Here is an 18,527-nt window from a genome sequence, read left to right on the forward strand (position 1 = left end):
AAAGGAAGGAAGTGAGACAAAAAATGTGCCTAAACAATGATAGGGTTATACAACAGTAAGAAAGGCTGAACATGGATATGGATGAGCAGGAAGAAGGTGACTAATAAGGAAACATGACTAACATAGATTTATAAAAGGAAAGAGGGAGATAGAGTCCACCCATAATTACCATTACTATGTAGCTGCAAACCAATCTTGCAACAGTTAGTTTTACTGACTGGATATGTTACAAAAACAACTTCTAAATGTATTTTTCAAACCAGAACACGTTCCATGTGTTAGTATGAAAAACAAAACAGCAGCAGATGCATATCAAGTAACTAGACAGGGTAATAGAAAGGCTGATAAACCTGTTATCTCTTGCTTCCAGCTTCACGGAGGTGCAGTGAGACTGCACATTACAGGCTAAATATAAGCAGCAAGATTAAATGGACTGCTGACCATTAGAGTGATATGTAAGGACAAAAAAAAGCATGCTTGGGTGACCCTGCATATTTAAACCAAACCTATTTTCAGGAATTGTGCCTTGTTTTAATTTGCAGTTAGTTGAAAGTAAATGTCAAAAATGGCAATCTCTTAGGAGTTGGCTCTAACCTTTTCATTACATTCTACTTGCTAATTTAAATGTCAGTAAGGTGTAAGGTGACAGAAAATGCTCTGATTAAAATGTCAGCATACGTAAATTAATAAAAAAGCAGTTTGGTCTTAAAAAAATATGTATGGTGATCAGCTTCGGGAATCTTTCAATGATATTGAGTGTGACAGAGAAGGAATTGGGCATAGTTTTAAGGTTTTGATATTTACAGGCAGATTCCCGTAAGTTAGAATGCCTCTTAAAGGAATAGTACACCCAAAACATGATTAGCCTTCATTTTCTACTCACCCCCATGCTGAACAACACTCTGGAGTACTTTTTTGATATTTCAAATGCATCTGGACATCTGGGAGGCTTCTTGCTGTCTGCTGACATTCAAAAAATGGAGGTCTATGGCGCCCGAGGCAGAAAGGTCCATAAAAGTCCACAAAAAACGTGTCAATATTCCTCCATACTGCTCGTCCAATGTATTCCAAGTGTCCTGAGTGGGTAGCGTCCATAATTTACTCAAAACTAAGTCATTTAGAATGTTTTTAGAGCATAAACAGTAGTGTATAGGATTTCCTAAAAGCGCGTTCACGAGTCTACGGAAACCGCGGCAGACCAAACCAGATGAAAGTGCGCATTCAGCGTCTGCTCTGCCGATAATGCAAGCGTAGAAGAAGAAATGTGCTGTTTACCTGTGCAAAGAAAGAAACAACGAAAGAAAAATGTCTGAGGACTTCAGTGTTGAGGAAGAGCATGAGTTCTTTGCCGAGCTGAATGCGCACTTTCATCTGGTTTGGTCTGCCGCGGTTTCCGTAGACTCGTGAACGCACTTTTAGGAAATCCTGTACACTACTGTTTATGCTCTAAAAACATTCTAAATGACTTTGTTTCGAGTAAATTCTGGATGCTACCCACTCAGGACACTTGGAATACATTGGACGAGCAGTATGGAGGAATATTGACACATTTTTTGTGGACTTTTATGGACCTTTCTGCCTTGGGCGCCATAGACCTCCATTATTTGAATGTCAGCAGACAGCAAGAAGCCTCCCAGATCTCCAGATGCATTTGAGATATCAAAAAAGTACTCCAGAGTGTTGTTCAGCATGGGGGTGAGTAGAAAATGAAGGCTAATCATGTTTTGGGTGTACTATTCCTTTAAATACAGAAAATAATTAGAGCAGAACTCTCCCTGTCCTTTAGGTAGGATTTTTCTAGGTTGTATTTTCTTTTTTATGAGGTGGTAGGCCAATTATAACTACTAAAATACTAAATGTCTGTTGAGAAATATTAATTCACTATATTAACACGGACATTACAACTCTAGTGTAGTTATCAAATGCCATAGTTTGCAACCTAACTTAACGCATTTTAAATGTCTTCACAACTTGTGGGAACTGTGCCACAATAAAGAACATTAAACATCTACATCTAACCTTACCTTAACACACGGTGGCAAGACATCCCCCATTTACGGGATCATGTCAGTCCCTGTTTTGGACCATCTGTACCCAGCTAAAGCTGTCCCTGGAAATGCCCCTGATTGAACGTTTTTGTTTGAGTTGAATGAGGGGCAAAATGTTGCATGTAGACTGTCATTACGGTAGAAAGAGTGTGTTTGTCTGTTTGGCAAAGAAACAGCTGTTACAGCAGCTGGCTGCACTGTGGTTAACTTAAAGATGAGGAACATAGTGCTCCACTTTTAAAGCAGAAAAAGATGAAGTTCGTTGTCACAACTGGTCGCAGTTGATGAGGAGCAGCCCTGAGTTATGGTAAGAGTGTTAATGGATTAATTAGGCCCGAGCAGCAAAGCGCTGCGAAGGCCTATTGTATTTCGAAAGTTTCTTATTATTATTAGGCCCGAGCAGCAAAGCGCTGCGAAGGCCTATTGTATTTCGAAAGTTTCTTATTAGGCCCGAGCAGCAAAGCGCTGCGAAGGCCTATTGTATTTCGAAAGTTTCTTATTATTAGGCCCGAGCAGCAAAGCGCTGCGAAGGCCTATTGTATTTCGAAAGTTTCTTATTATTATTTTTCTTTTCTCACTTCGAACGCATTTTACAGGGACTTCGCATATTCAAAAACTCAGGAAAACGTGGCAGTAAATTGTCCCCCGCGTGAAATAGCCGGTCTATAATGGAATCCAAAATGGCCGCCCCCAAATTACGCCACAGCGCCCCCTAACGTGAGTTGGGGGAAACTGTAAGTCCCAGAGATCTGAACTTTGGCACACAGGTACATCTCCTCAAATCATGAAAAAAAGTCTCTTGGAGGTATGCTCTAAAACCCACAGGAAGTCAGCCATTTTGGGTCAAAGTGCGATTTTTGGCCATTTTTCATTTTCGCTCATGTCGAACTTTAACGAACTCCTCCTAGGGATAATGAGCTATCGGCTTCAAACTCGGTAATTATGCAGTTAAGGCATTGGAGATTAAAAGTTATCAAAGGTTTTCGTTTTTGAGCATGTTTAAGGGGTCCCCAGGGGCCCCAAAGTTAGGCTACTTTTGAAGAATTTCAAAGTTGAATAACTTTTACAAAAAAAATTCAAATCAAACCAAGTTTGGCAGTAAGGAGCCCCTTTGGGTGCTTGACCATACTGGATGGTCAAATGATGACATCATCTAAGCCCCGCCCCCTAAGGGAAGAAAGTCACTTTTTTCACTTGGGAGGGTCCCTTTCAGTCATTTTAAACACCAGCACCTTGAAACTTTGTCAGATGATAGAAAACATGTTGGTCTAACTTCGTTTAAAGCACAAAGATTTTGAGTTAAATGATGTTGCCATGGTGACCTGGCAAAGTCAGGCGTTTCGCCGTGACCATACTTTTGGCTCTCATCTCCTCATAGATCCTTCAATCTGCACCAAAGTCACTAGGATGGAACTTGGTCCAAGCCCACACAAGAATCTAGGCCAATAATCGATGGGCGTGGCTTACTTTCTATACAGCGCCCCCTAGAAAAACTAAAACGACCAGCCCCAAGCCATGCAATGACTTAGGATTATGAAAGTTGGCACACCTGTTACACACCCCAGGACCTACAAAAAAGCCTCTTGGACCCATGGTCTAAACCCCACAGGAAGTCGGCCATTTTGGATTGAAGTTCAAATTTTCACCGTAATTTAGCATTTTATAGCCTCTATATTTGAACGAACTCCTCCTACAGCTTTTGAGTCACAGGCTTCAAACTAACTCCAACTTGACTTGAGGCATTGGGGATTAAAAGTTATCAAAGGAATTTTTCTACATCAAAGCATGTGGGCGTGGCCAGGCGTCAAACTTGGTCATTAGACAGGGAAACAAAGGGTAAGCCCCGTGCCATGTTATGACTGAGAGTTCTGAAACTTGGACCACTTATGTAACCCCTCAGGACCTACAAAAAAGTCTCTTGGGGCCATGGTCCAAATCACACAGGAAGTCGGCCATTTTGAATCAAAACAATCACTTTGCTTTTTTACCTTCGTGACCTATTTGAGCGAACTCCTCCTAGAGCTTTTGAGTTACAGACTTTATATTCACTGTATAATGACTTGAGACATTGGGGATCAAAAGTTATCAAAGGAATTTTTCTACATCAAAGCATGTGGGCGTGGCCAAGCGCAAAAATTGGTCACTAGGCAGTGAAACAAAGGGTAAGCCCCATGCCATGTTATGACTGAGAGATATGAAACTTGGACCACCTATGTAACCCCTTAGGACCTACAAAAAAGCCTCTTGGGGCCATGGTCCAAACCCCACAGGAAGTCAGCCATTTTGAATCAAAACAATCACTTTGCTTTTTTACCTTCGTTACCTGTTTGAGCAAACTCCTCCTAGACCGTTTGAGTTACAGAGTTCAAACTTACTCCACCTTGAGCTGAGGTACGGGGGATCAAAAGTTATCAAAGGAATTTTTCTACATCAAAGCATGTGGGCGTGGCCAAGTGTCAAATGTGGTCCCTTTGCTATGAAACACAATGCAAATCCCAGGCCATTTTTTTAATGAGAGTTATGAAATTTGGTACACATATGTAACCCATCAGGACCTAAAAAAGTTATATTGGAGCCATGGTCTAAACCCCACAGGAAGTCCGCCATTTTGAATCAAAGCCATCATTAGCTTTTTCATCTTTATATTGTATGTTAGCTAACTCCTCCTTGAGCGATTGGGCTGCAAACTTCTAACTTGCTGAGCCTAGACTTAAGACATAAGGGATCAAAAGTTATCAAAAGATTTTTGCTGTGACAAACCATGTCGGCATGGCCAAGCATCAAAATTAGACTTCTCGCCATTAGAGTATGACTAAACTGCCTCAGGCCCTGCTTTTATTAAGGATTATTAAATCTGTATAACGCAACAGGATGCTCAAAAAAGTCAATTAAAGCCATGGTCCACACCCAACAAGAAGTCAGCCATTTTGGATCAAAGTTACCATTTTCTTTTTTTAAGTCATGACATATCTGAGTGAAGGGCTCTTGGTTTTTTTTTAGTTAGAGACTTCAAATTAACTTTACATGGACTATAGTCATAGCAGTTTAAAAGTTATCAAAATTATTATTCTACATGGAAGCATGTGGGCGTGGCTAAGCATCAAACTGTTAACTCCAGTCATACAAAGCCATGCTTTTAGGAGGAGGAGAAGGATGATGAGGATGAGAAACAAACAGCAGTAGGAGACGCAGTGAGAGCAGCAGCAGGAAGAGGAATATGAAGAGAAGGAGCACAGGGGGAGGAGGATGATTAGGATGATAATAAGAAGAAGTAGAAGGAAGGGGAGGATTTAGAAAAGCAGCAGAAGGAGGGGAAGGATGAAGATAGGCAGGAGCAACAGGAGGATGAGGAGAATGAGCAACACAAGGAGGAGGAGGGTGGTAAGGAAGAGAAACAGCAGAAGGAGAATGGGGGAGGATGAAAAGAAGCAGGATAAGGAGGATGAAGAGGATCAGGAGAAGCAGCAGCAGGCAGGGGATGAAGAGAAACAGCAGCAGCAGGATGAGGAGAAGGAGATGCAGCAAGAGCAGCAGCAGGATGAGGAGAAGGAGATGCAGCAAGAGCAACAGCAGGAGGAGGAGAAGGAGACGCAGCAAGATAAGCAGCGGCAGGAGGATGATGAGGAGAAGCTGCATTAGCAGGAGGATGAGTAAGAGGAGGAGAGGCTGCAGGTGGAGGAGAAACAGTGGCAGCAGCAGAATAAGAAGGAGGGGGAGGATAAAGAGAAGCAGCAGCAGGTATAGGCTGAAGAGCAGGAGCACAGGCTAGGAAGGAGCGTGGAGGTGGAGGTCGCTTGGTTCCAGCGATCGCAACATACCAGGCGGTGCGAGCTGCGAGGGCCGCGCAATGCCACTTGTGGCTTTAATTATTATTACGATTCTTGTAGCACTTTGAACGCATTTTACGGGGACTTCGCATATTCAAAAACTCAGGAAAACGTGGCAGTAAATTGTCCCCCGCGTGAAATAGCCGGTCTGTAATGGAATCCAAAATGGCCGCCCCCAAATTACGCCACAGCGCCCCCTAACGTGAGTTGGGGGAAACTGTAAGTCCCAGAGATTTGAAAGTTGGCACACAGGTAGATCTCCTCAAATCATGAAAAAAAGTCTCTTGGAGGTATGCCCTAAAACCCACAGGAAGTCGGCCATTTTGGCTCAAAGTGCGATTTTTGGCCATTTTTCATTTTCGCTCATGTCGAACTTTAACGAACTCCTCCTAGGGATTATGAGCTATCGGCTTCAAACTCGGTCATTATGCAGTTAAGGCATTGGAGATTAAAAGTTATCAAAGGTTTTCGTTTTTGAGCATGTTTAAGGGGTCCCCAGGGGCCCCGAAGTTAGGGTACTTTTGAAGAATTTCAAAGTGGAATAACTTTTACAAAAAAGGTTCAAATCAAACCACGTTTGGCAGTAAGGAGCCCCTTTGGGTGCTTGACCATACTGGATGGTCAAATGATGACATCATCTAAGCCCCGCCCCCTAAGGGAAGAAAGTCACTTTTTTCACTTGGGAGGGTCCCTTTGAGTCATTTTAAACACCAGCACCTTGAAAATTTGTCAGATGATAGAAAACATGTTGGTCTAACTTCGTTTAAAGCACAGAGAGTCTGAGTTAAATGGTGTTGCCGTGGCGCCATGGCGAAGTGAGGCGTTTCGCCATGAAAATACGATTGGCTCTCATTTCCTCATTATTAATCAGATCTGCACCAAAATCACAAGAGATGATCCTAGTCCAACTCCAAACAGGAATCCAGAGCAATATTTTGTGGGCGGGGCTTAATTTCACTACAGCGCCCCCTAGAAATAACAAACTTCAAACCACCAGCCCCAAGCCGTTTTTAGTCCTAGAATATTGAAACGTTGAACACATTTGCATCTCATCAGGCCCTAACTAAAAGCCTCTTGAAGCCATGGTCTAAACCCCACCGGAAGTCGGCCATTTTGAATTACAATTTACTCTATTGTGAAAGCACTGACCTTTTTTCAAAAAATTGTATAAAATCAGCCTTTTATCCAAATGAGCTAAAACTTTCAAAATACGTTCTTTACAAAGCCTGCTGTAAGCTGGTTACAATAGCAAAGCGCTTCTTTAAAGTCCGTCACTCTGATTTTTCAAAAGTTTGCGTTCTCGCCTAATAGTTGGTCAAGTGGACAGATAATGCCAGGAAATAATTCAGCCCCTAGCCATGCTCATTCCTAGGATAATGAAACTTGGCACACATCTGTATGAGCTCTCCACCTACAAAAAGTTTCATTGGAGCCATGGTCTAACCCTCTCATGAAGTCGGCCATTTTGAATCAAACGGCACCCTTATGAAAATAGAATCACTATGTTAAAATATTTCTAAAAAATCAGTCGTTTTCCCAAAAGAGCTAGGACTTTTGGAATATATTCCTCTAATCGCTACTTGTTTGATGGTAAACACAGCATAGCTCTTCTTAAAAGTCCGTCACTCTGATTTTTCAAAAGATTGTGTTAACAAGAAATTGTTGTATCTCAAAAAGTTTTATAGCAATCCTAGCCAAAATTGGAACAGTTATTTATCCTTTGATTATAGAAAAGACTGCCAAGTTTGGCGTGAATCTATGCATGTTTGAGCATCTTATGGGGTTTTCAACTGCCGCAGTATATGGCATTCAAGTTTAAAGATTTTTCTTTCTTTAAATTATTTAATAAATCATCTAAAAAAAATCTAGGACATGCAAGATGTGTTCCTTGACATTTGTGATTTTTTTCGGGATTTTATTGCAAACTATGGATTTTTAATGATTTTTTTTGTTTTGAGTAGGGTGTATTACCGCTAACCGTGGAGTTTGGCAGTGCTGTTTCTCCATCTTTTGAACATATACTTTTGACCCACCACCTGAGATGGCCGCAGCATCTATCTCACAGATGAGATTCATCCCAGATATTATATTTTATCCCTAGTTTAACCCTTCCTGACCAAAGCTGTGGTTTTCTCCGGCTGGTCCAGAGGTGAAGCGTGGCGCCTTTTCCGCTGGCTGGGAAGGAGCAAGGGGGCGGCAAACTTCTAACTTGCTGAGCCTCGACTTAAGACATAAGGGGTCAAAAGTAATCAAAAGATTTTTGCTGTGACAAACCATGTGGGCGTGGCCAAGCATCAAAATCAGACTTCTCGCCATTAGAGTATGACTAGAGTATGACTGCCTCAGGCCCTGCTTTTATTAAGGATTATTAAATTTGTATAACCGAACACGATGCTCAAAAAAGTATATTGGAGCCATGGTCCACACCCAACAAGAAATGGGCCATTTTGGATCAAAGATACCATTTTCTTTTTTTAGGTCATGACATATCTGAGTGAAGGGCTCTTGGTTTTTTTTGAGTTTGAGACTTCAAATTAACTTTACATGGACTATAGTCATAGCAGATTAAAAGTTATCAAAATTATTATTCTACATGGGAGCATGTGGGCGTGGCTAAGCATCAAACTGTTAACTCCAGTCATCCAAAGCCATGCTTTTAGGAGGAGGAGAAGGATGATGAGGATGAGAAACAAACAGCAGTAGGAGATGCAGTGAGAGCAGCAGCAGGAAGAAGAATATGAAGAGAAGGAGCACAGGGGGAGGAGGATGATTAGGATGAGAAACAGCAGAAGGAGAATGGAGGAGGATTAAATGAAGCAGGATAAGGAGGATGAAGAGGATCAGGAGAAGCAGCAGCAGGCAGGGGATGAAGAGAAAGAGCAGCAGCAGGATGAGGAGAAGGAGATGCAGCAAGAGCGACAGCAGGATGAGGAGAAGGAGATGCAGCAAGAGCGACAGCAGGAGGAGGAGAAGGAGACACAGGAAGATAAGCAGAAGCAGGAGGATGATGAGGAGAAGCTGCATTAGCAGGAGGATGAGGAAGATGAGGAGAAGCTGCAGGAGGAGGAGGATAAGAAACAGTGGCAGCAGCAGAACGAGAAGGAGGGGGAGGATGAAGAGAAGCAGCAGCAGGCATAGGCTGAAGAGCAGGAGCATAGGCTGGGAAGGAGCGTGGAGGTGGAGGTCGCTTGGTTCCCGCGATCGCAACATACCAGGCGGTGCGAGCTGCGAGGGCCGCCCAATGCCACTTGTGGCTTTAATTTTATTTGGATTCGGCTGATCCTTGTGATAAATGTTTGGTTCAGGCCCAGGTTTAGAAAAAAAAATATCACGGGTTGCAGCTGGCATGAGAAAAGAGACTCGGATAAAATATAAAATTATGACTGAAAACTCCTTCTAAGATGCTAATCTGGTATAGTGGTTCTGCAGGGATCAACAAGACTTTGGCTAAAGATGTTTTAGAACTGATTGGTGACCTTTAGTTTAGATTTTAAGGTAATTAGTTATTGTAAGAAGAATCAGTATAAGTTGTTTTGCTGATTGGATCAAAAACAAGCGGTTAAAAAAAAGGCAGTAACTGGAAAACTGAATGAGACAAGATCTGCATGATCTGTGAATGATAGAGGCAGACTTAACTTCCTGTTAAATGTTCATTCATTATGATGTTTTTGTCTGTAGCTTCAACTATTATGGTAATTAGCATTTTTAGTATGTAATCAGATGAGATGACAATAATAACAGTAATATGTATGATGAGATTATACCAGAATATCCTCAGTATCTCATCTATAAAATAACCAACGTGTGTGAAACAAATATCTTTAACTATGAAATTGTAAGTTTTCAAGTTGTACATTTTAATGTTTTAAGAAGGGATTGTGATTACATTATTTCTCTGTTTTAGAATACTGTAAGATATATATAAAAGGAAATAAGAAGAAAGGATGACTGATAGAAAGAAGACTGAATGAGTGCAGAAAAATAGTAACACTGATGGAAAGAACAGTTGAACAGAAGGGAAAAATCTACTTAGAAGGGTAAAACAGAGATCAGGCAGAAGTCGTAAGAGGGCTAGAAAGAAAAGGACCTCAGTAACAAACCAGACATACCTGGATTAATCAGCTTGTCCAGTAATTACAAACAGGAAACAAAGGAGCTGCTGAAGTTCAGGAAGTAGTGAAGCTGTGCATAGAGCCCCTTAGTGGGCAAAATGAATCTCCTTCTTTGAGAGGCATAGAGCCCTTTTTTGGTCAGTTGACAATAATAAACATTTATCATCCTTTACTGCAGGTTTGACTACTGCTTGTTTTTGATCCATGTTAATGCAGTAAAACCTAATTCTCATAGGTATGTAGATGTGAACAGAATGAGTTTTTGCAGATCTTTTATAGCCAGATTTACACTACCCTCTGAAAACCGATCCCTGCCGAGCTTGGTTCCTTATGACCATTTACATACCACGCTAGCACGGTTCCTCGCTTCTTAGTGACGATCTACGGTACTACTGCTCTCTAGAGGTAAACAAGCAAATCAACGTGGCAGCACCTGTAACATTCAGGAAGTTTTAGAACAGTTATCTATTGCACTCGTGATCTTTATGGATCAACAATACACCCACACAACCCCTTTTTTTGATACAAGCAAAGTTGTGCTACTTATTAGAAATATTTGAAGATGAGACCCACACAGTTTTGCATGTGGAACAAAAAGTTCAGTATTTGTCTCATCTGGCAGGTGCACCTTTATTCACGATTGCTGTGTTCCTTGCTTGACTTCCAGCTAGCTCTAAGGAAAATATCTTCTTCCTTCAACGATGGTTTTCTTCGTATCAAACTTCTATAAAGGCCAAAATTTGGTGCGTGAACAACCAGTTTTTCAGATTCTAAGTTGTACGTGTGTCTGAAACTCCTTCAGATGGGTTAAAAGAAGAATATGTAGTGCAATCATTTTCGTTTTTAGTTCACATTTTTTGCACCACTTTGTGTTGGTCAAGCTTGTGGTTGTGATATGACACAATATGGAACCTATCAAGAATTACAAACATTTTTGCAAGGCACAGTTCATATGTCTTATCTTGCTGGTTTACAAAACTTTGTAATCAACCTCAATTTTATCTACAGCACATTGGCAAGACCCAAGAAAAGAAGGGAATACTAAAGCCTTTTAGCAATCTAGTCTATGATATACAGGTTTTTCATTTTGATTTATTATTTCAAAACTTTTCAGAGTCAAAGAAAAAAAAACTATAATCCACCAGTTTGAGGGTCAATTTGATATATTACCCCATGAAAACTTCAAAAGGCTGCTCAAGTGAGTGACTCCTTTTCTGAGTGTGGTCTGTTCAAGTTTTTTTTAATCTTCAAAAGGTACATTTTCAAGGCATTCTTTGTTGTATTAGTTTGAGCTTAAGTTCACTGGGCAAATTTTTCTCTAAAATCACATTCACTTTACACTAATTTTGCAACAACCTTTGAAGACGTCAAAGTGGGGTTACTTTAAGGAAGAAATAACTTCAACTTTTGTTTGGGAACACTGAAATAGCTTTTAGACAATTTGGCAAATAAAATGCATAAAATAGAACCCCAGGTACAGGGAGTGGCAAGTTTTGTTCACAAGAACCACCCATATTTCCTATCGTTGCATTCCATAAAACAGAAACACAAGCCACCACAACTGCCAATGGCAATCACCAGTCAAACCTGTTAGCCATACTGTGCCTCTACTTGCAGTACAACCTATAAAATCATAATTATAACAACAAACCTAAAAGGATGAAGTCTTTTTTTTTTTTTTTATTCTATGCAGTCAGCATGTTCCAGAGCATGATAGATGATGAGGTGGTTTGCAGTGAGTTAATGGGGCACCTGACCCAGTTATGCACAAGTTTGGCTTAATGCATGCAATGTTGGATTTGTATCTAACATTACTGTGCTAAAATCAAAGTATCTAAAGATTTGCCTTTGTTCGTTAGTTTTAATTATTTGCTAATAATTTCATTGCCTAGTGCAATTATTATGACCCTCTGTTAAATCTCTATGCTTGCTTTGTGAAAATAAGCTCAATTACAATTGTATATTTTGAAAAATTAAACATACCTAAAGCATACCTAAAGCTTTTACTAGGAAAATAACATATAAATAAATGAAAAAATGAAATGAATGAAAAATATATTTTGCTCTGTCCTTCTTGTTTTAACAGTTAAACTGACAGATATTAAAAGCTTATTGCCTAGTATGATGTGTTGTTCAGGAAGAGTCGTTTTTATAACACTGACTAAGGATAAAAGAAAATAAACTGTTCTTTTAGTAATCCAAAGAAGACCAATTCCTTCACTAGACCTTTCACCTTAGAAGAGTTATTCCCAACCAGGGGTACGCATACACCTAGTTGTCCGCGAATGTACTGCAAGGGATAGAGGAAAATAGTACGTTTTTCTTTGAGATCACCTTCAGCTGTGACATACATCCAAACCAAGCAGAGGAGCAGACTGGATGTAGAGAACAGCCTGGTATAAGCTATTTTTCAACACTGAACTCAGCTGTCATTAGTGATAAAAACAAAATAAAACAAATAGAGTTAGTCTAACTATAATTTTTTGTTCAGTATTTTTTTCTCAACTCCTAAAGTTTAAATGTGATTACAGTAGAGTTAACTCAGAGGAGCACCAGTTTTATAAAGTGAGGTTTATAGTATGATTTTTTTCATGTATTTATTTTGAATCTGTACTAGCTATTTGAGTAAAAAACAAAACAAATCAAATAATTAAATGCTCAAGTTAAAAGATTAAATTATTTGTTTTTTTTTATTTCAAAATCAGTTATTGTACATTACCCTTTTGGACAATCATCAATCATACTTTTGACTGAGAGTCCTCATGGTAAGACAAAATGCCCAAAGGGTACACAAGTCAAAAAAAAAGGTTGGGAAAAACTGATCTAAAACTCATACATTGTTATCCAATGGTGTGGATCAGAAACCCAATACGCAACTAGATTAGCTAAAGGCAATCTATGCCGCTGCAATGTGAAAGACTGAATGAACTCCAGCTAAATAAGCTTACCCAGAAAAGATATCCTCCATAAATGTCGCTCTCTTGTTCTTAATGAGTTTGGCTATACTTTCTATCCACTGAAAACTTGCATTTACACTTGCGTGAGTGGAATTATTTAAAGAAGAGTGAAGATAAATGTCTGACCCCTGTCTGACTACATGTGGTCTAGTCAAACGTGAGAACAGCTCCTTTCCATCAACACCTGACCTTGATTCTGTGGTCTATTAAGCACAGCCTCATACATATGCACACTGCATACTCTCTAGGGGGATGACCTGTATCAGTGACAGGTGTCTATTTAAAAAGAACAAGACTGTAACAGCAAAGGAGACTTCTTCTAGAGTGAAGCAACAAAAGTCAGCAAGACTGACAGGCTGCGGTGGAGGAAGAGGAACTAAAGACAGTAACATTGACATCAACAGATGCGGAAAACAGCTGAGTCCATCTGACTAAAACATTGCTCAAACCACATTGATGTCACAACCACAGAGCAGCTTAAAACAAGCTTCACTTTTGCTTCTTTTTCTTTTTAAAGATCTACCATTGAAGTGGGAATGGTAGAAAGAAATGAGAAAAAGAGACAGATGTAGGAGTACACAAAAGCAGATGACCAGAATTTCTTTAAAAAAAATAGCACTACTTATTTCCATTTCACTCAAGTTTGCTTTTACATTTAGTATTCTCTTCTGTACTCAGAACTCTAACATTTCTGAAAGACCCTTTGTTTTTTTTGAGAGCATCTTACCTTGTACACCTGCCCGTAGGTGCCATTTCCCACCAGCTCAACCAGGTCAAAGATTCCAGAGGGATCCTGCAATGCAAAGGAACCACAACACAATATTAGCATCTTAAAGATTTAGTACAAGAATTTCTACTGTACACATTTAAAAAAGTAAAAAAAAAAATTATTTAATCAAATAAAAAAGTGCAGTTAAATAATCATATGTGGAAAAGATCTGCCTCAATTGCGCACCAGGAATGGCATGTTTTTAGCCAACATGCCTGACTAAAAACCTGAAAAGATGCACTCTCTTTACCCATTGGATAATACCAAAATGTTTTGAGACCCATTTAAACAGCAATAGACAATCAAAAATGATAACTCCCTAAATCTTTGTGCTATAATTAAATTCATTATTTACAAATATGTTTTCTCTGGCTGGGAATAACACTAATTTGTCGCTCCCTTATTCTGGAGTTGGCACAGCAAGTCTATGACTTGCACGTCAAATTTGGCACACTTTTTATGAGGTAAACCATCATGTAGTTTCTTTAAAGAAGTCTAAAAAGAGTTGATATTTGTTTTTGTTTTTTAAGAGACTTCCCTTTCGTATTCTATTAGCAACTTGAAAAGCACTCGAAGGTCAAATACCTCCATCAAGTAGTTCATTTCTCCTGACATACTATGACTTCCATTAAACTGATACCTGTAGCCTATATATGGAATCTTTGAAAAAAATCTTGGATCCTGATAGTGATCCAGATCAGTATATTTAAGTAGATGTTGACGATAACCATTACCAACATTTACTGGACATTGTTTATTGGACTGTGGTGCGCCTTTGGTAACCAAGTCATTAGAATCCCTGCATAACATTTCAAGTTATCCTATACAAGAACAGACAGACAAACACATACACTCTCCTAACTGGTAAAAATACTTCCTGGTTTAGCTAAATATGGTGGAAGACTGCCGAATTTCTGGCCGATCACAGATCTTTAAAAAGACAGAACTGCCAATTTTTATTTTGTTCGATACCAATTCTTTCAACACTGACACTCTCTGTCAGGTGTTATAAGGTGACAGCAAATCTTCAATGGTTCAATTCTATTTTATTGACATACATTGAGCAACACGACTTAAACAATGCAAGTTTGTTTTTACTGCACATGAGAGATGTCTCGAATATAAATTTAATTTTAGAGCGTTGACACTGGCCGATTTCCTGACCTTTGGGGTCAGGAAAGACAGTTTCACATTTAGTATTGGCCAATCTATAGGGTGGTAATGGTATGCATACTTGCACCAAAGCGCTCTGTACATCACCCATGGTTAGGCACAATTCTGTAGCAACTTGGTTGAGGTATATTTATTAATATATTGTTTCATTTATTATGTCACATTTATCGTTTTATAAGGTCGTGTCTGACCTATTTACAATTCCTCATAAGCTTAAGCTATGGCTCCCTAGCCTGTCAAGGCTTTTGACTTATCAGAAGAAAGAAAAGAGCTATACAGTAGGAAGCACCCTGCGACCTAGAGTCCCCCATCTGGGAGCATTTTGAATTTCGAGTCAGATACAAATATATGCACTTTCTGAGAGGAAAGAAGAATTTCTATTTTACCATTGAACGAATTTTGTTTAAGTATGTTGATTTAAAAATTTTTTTTTCTTTAGAAAATTCTGTTATGTCAATTTGCATATCACAATTCCACCTCTATATTCCCCTTTATTTAGCTAATCTTTGCTGGTTTTATTATTGTTTTATTAACAACAAACAGAGTTTGACGTTAAAAGACAGGCATGGCTTTTCACACTAACCTGTAACAATTGCCTGGGCCTTACTTAGAAGTCAGCCCACAATTATGGCCCACCTTTAATGGTTTTGGATTCACTCAATATTCCTCTCCTCCAAGCGTTCCCTGCTTTCAAATACATTGTTGGGTTGTTTTAGGCAGGCATCCAGACTAGCTTATAATTCAAGCCCACAGACACTAGGTTGCCACCATCGAATTGAAAGAACCTTGGACAGAGCATAAAAGCTACTGACCCATGCATACACACACCTCCCCCTGCTTCTCCACTGTGTGTTGCTACGGCATTCCAACAATAGCTGGCATTTAACCTCTCTTCTCTTCCCTTCTTTGCTTTCATTCCATTGCTCTGGCTTCAGTTTTCCAACCAGCTGATGTCCATCTAAGTCTCTCTCTTGTTCTCTCTTTTATCTACATAGCTCTCTTTCACTCCTGACAGAATCCAGGACAAGTTCTTCCTGCCAACACTCTTTTCACTCCAACAGTGAAGATGTTTCAGAGGAGCAGAAACAAGCTCAGCATCTCTTCTAAACCCTTCAACCTTTTTTTTACCACCAAAGTACTGAAAAAAGCATGGCTATTTAAGAGATAAACAACAAACTTTAGGCTGCTACCAGGTTTTCCATTTTCTCAACATGTCAAATATAAGCTACTGACATACACCAAACCTCAATGCTCAATTCCGATTTTTTTCCTTAAATACGATCTGTTTGGCGTGGTCATTTGTACTACTAAGTGCAACGACTTTCGTTACCAAGTGTTTTATTAAGCTCTGTTGAAGAAAATGCAACAGTGGATGTGGGTTTCTCTGAGTTATCATTAAAATGTTGAGCAATGGGAGCCTAGAGTGTCATGGTAACATCATAAAAAAAGAAGACAAGTGAAAACAGTGTGCATATTTACAACGGCCTTTAGCAGAGCAGCCAGAGAACGCTGCTGCAAAGTAGCCTTTATGTGCAGTGGGAGCCAGGGCAATGATGTAAAAGTCGAAAAAAAACACATAGAAGTGGCTCAATTTGTTTTTGGGCAGGTGAAAAGGACAGACTTGGTTTAGTCAAAGTGCCATGAGAAAGTATTTTATTGGCTTAATTAGACAAACATCCTCATGGGCATAAAAAATCTACAAGATTTAAATCAATTAATGGTGTCCTTTAAAATTTGACTCTAGGAGAGAGTGATTTTACCAAACATCTAAACTATGATTTCTCCAAGCAGAACTGGGATTGCACTTTGATATTCATCTGCACTGCTCCCAGACATAAACGGCTCCAGAAATTTCCTTAAAAAGTCATGAGTAAACTTTCTAATTTCATTTGAGGAGGATGATAGAATCCAACTATTGACCACAGCATGACAAGAATTGATGTTTTTTTCTTTGATACCAATTAGTCATTTATGTTTTGAAATTTGAATACAGATTTATAGGGTAATATCATCCATTTCTGCAGTAAAAACTTGTAAACTATATAAAATGTTTAATAAGTATAGATATGCAAAAACATTAGCTTGATTAGCCAGTTGGGAGATAAAAAATAAATAAGTTATCTTTTGTAGATTATAGAACACTAAGGCTGCATCTAACAATTTCAATAGTCAGCTTGTCTATTCATTTTTTTTATTAGTCAACTAATCATTGTTTTTTCTAATCACTATGATTTAATTCTATCATTAAACATTACTCATCAGTTGTTTGTAAAAAGTATCTTGACTCACTTGTTCTTATCTTCAAACTTGTGAATTTTAATCTCTTAATTGCCTCCTTTTGCCACAAAATATATTACCTTTATAAATGAAAATCCATCAAATATTAGTGTGAAATTGAACTGAATACAATATATTTAACTTTGTAACTTTGTAACATAACTTTGTAAAATATAAAACAAGAATTAAAATGTATTCAAAAACAACTAATTTTTTATAATACTTTCTAAAAATGCTTTATGTTACAAGTATTTTAAACTATAGCGTAATAATAGAAAGTAAAAACAGCCGTTAATGTTTTTTGCAGTCATGCATGCTCTTTTTTTATAAGGTAATGATCATAACATCGATATTAAAGAAGAAAGATTGTCAAAATTGGGATTACAAAATATAATTTTCATCATATGAGTAAAACATTAAAGTTGAATAAAACTATCCCATTATGCTGCCTCACATTAAACTTATTAACAAATGAAACCGTGAAATAAGCCAAACTTTAACCACTATATATCATCTGACTGAATTATAACTGTGTTTAACTTCAAGTTAGTGTAAAAACTAGCAGCAGTTTCAAAACCATGAGCCCCTAGAGGCAGCCTTACTCAGGCAGCAATTCTTGTGTCTGATTTTAAACGATGCTGCAATGCAGGACATATTTTTGCGGCATTATTTTATTTCTTTTAAATATTGGGTGTTATCGATTGCTGCTTTTAGCATTAATTATGAATTACTACCCTTAGGGCCGGATCTATGAAAGGTTTGCGTGTATAAAAACGTGAGCTATTTCACTGCGCACGCTAAAAAATGTACAAACTGATCTATCAACAGCGTGCTAAAAGGATTTGGTCTTTAAAATGTGCTAAATAGAGCCTCTTATCCATTTAGTACTTTTTCTGCAATGAATATGCAATATGGGGCGTTTACACGCAAAAGTGCGTCTTGTGGGAGGAGAACATGTAAATATATTAATTTAGCACTCGCAAAGTGATTTATCAAACCTGAAAGCAATTTTGCTAACGGTATCTGACTCTATATTTAACACGTTTCAAAAGAAGGTGCAAATGGACTATATGCGTAATTGCGCACACATGGCAGCGGTTATTGCCGCAAGAAGGAGACATTGAAATGAAGCAAGGAGACGCAGAGAACGCAGTTTTTCACTCCGTGTGAATATTTTTGGAATGAACGAGGAAACGATCAAAACATATCGTTTATCCAGCATTGCCATTTTGGAGCTGCAATTCCAGTTATTTGCTCCTCACAGAGCGTCAGCTGTACTTGTTCCTCAATGCTGGTCAGAGGCATCTCATCTACTGTGCCCCCTCATGTTTTGTTCGCGGATGTTTTGTTATATGCCAGTTTTT

General features: G+C 38.9%; 1 protein-coding gene across 15 annotated transcripts in view; it reads right to left on the reverse strand.

Annotated features, from left to right (window-relative positions):
- Positions 1-18,527, reverse strand: part of tnika (TRAF2 and NCK interacting kinase a) — a 94,635-nt gene that overhangs the window by 64,330 nt on the left and 11,778 nt on the right. For all 15 annotated transcript variants that reach the window (XM_038292362.1, XM_038292355.1, XM_038292365.1 and 12 more), the window contains exon 2: positions 13,672-13,737. In XM_038292362.1, coding sequence (XP_038148290.1) covers positions 13,672-13,737 — 66 coding nt within the window. The remainder of the gene's footprint in view (positions 1-13,671; positions 13,738-18,527) is intronic.

This window comes from Cyprinodon tularosa, unplaced genomic scaffold, assembly GCF_016077235.1.
Source record: "Cyprinodon tularosa strain WSP-4 unplaced genomic scaffold, ASM1607723v1 ctg310, whole genome shotgun sequence".
Taxonomy (NCBI): Eukaryota; Metazoa; Chordata; class Actinopteri; order Cyprinodontiformes; family Cyprinodontidae; genus Cyprinodon; species Cyprinodon tularosa.